This window comes from Nansenia antarctica (assembly GCF_963989245.1).
Source record: "Nansenia antarctica genome assembly, chromosome: 17".
Classification (NCBI taxonomy): Eukaryota; Metazoa; Chordata; class Actinopteri; order Argentiniformes; family Microstomatidae; genus Nansenia; species Nansenia antarctica.
Genome location: NC_137687.1, coordinates 25209309 through 25213666, shown reverse-complemented (window position 1 = coordinate 25213666; position 4358 = coordinate 25209309). Strand labels below are relative to the sequence as shown.

The following is a 4358-nucleotide window of genomic DNA, read 5'->3' as shown; positions in this document are numbered from 1 at the left end:
GTGTGTGTGTGTGTGCCCGTGTGAGAGCCTGTGTGCGTGTGTGACAGCACTTAAGAGTAACAATGGTAGAGTTAGCTATGACAGATGGTCATATAGTCCCAGGATGTGTGTCCGTGTGTGTGCCCGTATGTGTGTGTGCGTGTGTGTGTGTGCGTGTGTGTGTGTGTGTGTGTGTGCGTGTGTGTGTGCCCGTATGTGTGTGTGTGTGTGTGTGTGTGTGTGTGTGTGTGCGTGTGTGTGTGTGTGCCCGTATGTGTGTGCCCGTATGTGTGTGTGTGTGTGCCCCTGTGTACCCCATGTGTGTGTATGCCTGTGTGTGTGTGTGTGTGTGTGTGTGTGTGTGTGTGTGTGTGTGTGTGTCAGCTAGACAGATGGCCATCCAGTCCCAGGGCAAGGTTCAAACAGACGAACACACGCCGATGCTCAACGTTCCACATCAGTGTCAGCCCAAACCTGAGAGGGGAAAGCTAGAAGCTTCCGTTTTAACCCTAACCCTCTCTACCTCCTCACCCTCTCTCCCTCCTCACCCTCTCTACCTTCCTCCACTGGCTTGACTGTACTCAGGACCAACACGAAGTGACTTACCTTGTAAAAAAAGTACTGTACAAGGGTCGCTATCCTGATGTAGTAGAAGTGACCGTGGACGAGCAGCAGCTTGGAGAGGAACCTGAACCTGGCGATGGCGTAGTCGCTGTTTCTCACTGCTTGTCGGCCCTCTTTGCCCATGATGCCTGGAGACAGACGCCACAATGTTGCGTCAAGCTATGGCTGCGTTTTACACCGCAGGTCGTAATGCCTAGTTCCGATTTAGTGCCTATACAGGGTTCCTACAAGTTTCAACAAGTCACATTTAACATTTTTTTTTACCTCTTTGAATAGAATTTTAGAACTATTCGCGACACCATACGATAGCTTTTTGTCATCCTCGAGGTGATGAAATTAGGGATTTCACTGCCAGTTTAGAGGACTGTCAGTTCAGAGGACTGACCTATGCCGACGTGGGCCTCCTGGATCATGCTGACATCGTTGGCGCCGTCTCCGATGGCCAGAGTGATGGGCTTCTCTGGAGACGTCTTAAACATCCTCACCACCTGACACAGACAGGACAGGGCAGAACTATTCACACACTGATCTACTCCAATCCATTTCTGTCTGATCTACTCTAATGCATTTCTGTCTGATCTACTCTAATGCATTTCTGTCTGATCTACTCTAATGCATTTCTACCTGTATCCACACCCTCTGACAGGAACACATACAACAGCTTCTCATTCTGCAACGAACAGTAGATGTTTCTTAATGAACAGAACAGCCATGCGCGGTGTCATTTGAACCTGTGATTATTATTTTTTTATATATCTATATTTTTTATATCTTAGATATCTTATAATATCTGATGGTGAAAAGCTTCTAGACAAAATATTCTTGTCATCTTTTAAAAAAAACATGTCTATTCCTTGTTGCTGTGGTAAATCAGAAATTTGAACTCCCGCCATTGTAAGTCATCGAATGTCATTCAGTCACGGTCGGTCAGTCGGTCACTGTCAGTGAAGAATCTGAGCGAGCGTTGTTTGTTTGTCCGAGTTTTCAAAGGGGGCGTGGCTTAGCGATAGGTCTATTCATCCCAAAGGTGTTCAATGGGGTTGAGGTCAGGGCTCTGCGCAGGGCAACAAGTTCTTCCACACCAAAACTGGGAAAAACAACATGTCATTATGGACCTCTCTCTGTGCACAGGAGCATTGTCATGCTGAAACAGGAAAGGGCCAGACCCTCGGTCTGTCAGACGGCCAGATAGTGAAGTGTGATTCATCACTCCAGATAACGCGTCTCCACTGCTCCAGAGCCGGTGTGCTCTACACCAATCCAGCCCAAGCTTGGCGTTGCGGATGGGGATGTTAGGCTTGCTGTGTGAGGCTGCTCGGCCACGGAAACACCCACTCATGAAGCTCATTTTCTAAGTTATTTTTTCTGAGTGGGGCAGTCCCACTCATATTTTTCTTTTTAATGACAGATATAGTAGAGATTTTGACAGGAAGGATGGGTGAGAGAGAGAGGAGGGATGACATGAATCGAACCGGGAGCCCTGCGGTACATGGTCAGCGCTTAATCCACTACGCCACCTAAGCGCCCCATGCAGTCCAATATTGATGCAAGTTGTATGTGTCTGTGTTTATGGTCTTTGTGACTGTATGTATTTCTTTCTTCTTTTGGTGTTGGGTGTATGACATTTTTTTAATTTATTTTTTTATAATGGACATCTGGGGAGCTCTTAAGCAGCCTGACCACCTGACCAAGACAGAAATACACCAGACAAGAACAGAACACTTAAGTGTCTCAGCCTTTCTAAATCTACACCACACGTTTCTACGTGGACATTAATGGATGTCTGGGGAGTTCTTCAGTACAGTAAACCGCCACCGCCAGACCGAGACTGAAGACGCAACATAACTCTCACACGCTGCGCTTCTACTTAAATCTATTTCTATGTGAACATAATGGGTCTCTGGAGCCCCGAGGCAGAAACACTCATTACATCGTCAGCAGTTCGCCGACATGCGGAGGATGAGGCTGGTGGAGGTAGAAATGGGAGGACGGGCTCATTGTGATGCACAACGTGTTTGATACCGTTCCTCACCCCTCCGACGTACATCCAGTGTTGGTTAAGAGGGAGCATTTCTGTCTTCTTTTTGTCTTTCATTTTGATCGGCTGACTGTGCTCCAAACTGTGCTCTGATTGGCTGACCCTGTTCTAGGGTGTTCTCTGATAGTCAGTAGTCAAGTTGTAAAAGAAAATCAGGGGGGATGGTCGATTTTATCATATGGGGACAATTTTAGCATCCCCACAGCGTCAGTGACTTCAGCGTCAGTGACTTGATGGTAAAAATGTCATTGCATGGGTGCGTGCCCCCTCCCTCGCCCACAGTATTTTACTCAATATGCGCAACACTAAATGTTGAAATAGCTGTAATACCACGTTCATTGGTAAAATGACATAAGGGGATGGAAAGGGGGGATGGCAGTTTTAGAAGGGGGATGATTTTGACCGTTTTTATTTCAGGGGGGATGCCATCCCCCTCATCCCCCCTCAACTCGAGTGCTGCTGATAGGTTCACTGGGGTGGTGAAGCAGGTAGGGGTGTGTGTGTGTGTATGTGTGTTTGTGTGTGTGTGTGTGTGTGTGTGTGTCTCACCTTGGCCTTCTGCAGGGGGGCCATGCGGCAGCAGAGCACGGCGGAGCAGTTCCTACACACCTCCATGAACAGCTTCTCATGCTCCCGCAGAGCCAGAGACAGACTGGCCCCGTCCACCACCAGACCATGCTGGATAACATGGTCCTCCTTGATCCTGGGGGGAGGGGGGGGGGGTGGAGAGAGAGAGAGAGAGAGAGAGTGAGTGAGAGAGAGAGAGAGAGAGAGAGTGAAAGAGAGAGAGTGTGAATGAGAGAGAGAGTGAGAGAGTGAAAGAGAGTGAGTGAATGAGTGAGAGAGTGAGAGAGAGTGAGTGAGTGAAAGAGAGAGAGAGTGAAAGAGAGAGAAAGAGAGAGTGAAAGAGAGAGAGTGAGTGAATGAGTGAGTGAGAGAGAGAGAGAGTGAGTGAGTGAGAGAGAGAGTGGAAGAGAGAGTGAGAGAGAAAAAGAGAGAGAGAGAGAGAGAGAGTGAAAGAGTGGGTGAGTGAGAGAGAAAGAGAGAGAGAGAGAGAGTGAGTGAGAGAGAGAGAGAGTGAGAGAGAGAGAGTGAAAGAGAGTGTGAAAGAGAGAGAGAGAGTGAGTGAGTGAGTGAGAAAGAGAGAGTGAAAGAGAGAGAGAGTGAAAGAGAGAGAGAGAGAGAGTGTGAAAGAGAGAGAGAGTGAGAGAGTGAAAGAGAGAGTGAAAGAGAGAGAGTGAGTGAATGAGTGAGTGAGAGAGAGAGAGAGAGTGAGTGAGTGAGAGAGAGAGTGGAAGAGAGAGTGAGAGAGAGAAAGAGAGAGAGTGAAAGAGAGAGAGAGTGAGAGAGTGAGAGAGAAAGAGAGAGAGAGTGAAAGAGAGGGAGAGAGAGAGTTGAGATAGCCACAGGGCGTGTAATGAACATCAGCAGACGCACGCAGTGAACTCCCTGCCTGGAATGACCTTCTACTTCCGGGTCACCAGCCGCCAGCTACACTTGGCTACACCCGGCTTTGATATCCTCAACAGAGACTTGCACACAAGTGTGTGTTGTGAAGTGAAATGTACAGCAAATACTGGGGGGCGGGGGGGAGGGGGGGGAGTGGAGGAGAGGAGGGTAGATAGGGGGGGGGAACAAGAGAGGAAAGGAGATGAGACATCAAAGCGGGGACTAATTTCAAACGACAACGGCATGACCGCCTTCACACACATCCCCC

The 4358-nt window shown here is 48.5% G+C and overlaps 1 protein-coding gene across 1 annotated transcript in view; it reads right to left on the bottom strand.

Moving 5' to 3' along the window:
* Window positions 1-4358, bottom strand: part of atp11b (ATPase phospholipid transporting 11B) — a 56741-nt gene that overhangs the window by 13640 nt on the left and 38743 nt on the right. Inside the window, exons 20-22 of the mRNA XM_080547414.1 lie at window positions 3191-3344; window positions 989-1091; window positions 586-731 (exon numbers count right to left, since the gene is read on the bottom strand). Coding sequence (XP_080403540.1) covers window positions 586-731; window positions 989-1091; window positions 3191-3344 — 403 coding nt within the window. The remainder of the gene's footprint in view (window positions 1-585; window positions 732-988; window positions 1092-3190; window positions 3345-4358) is intronic.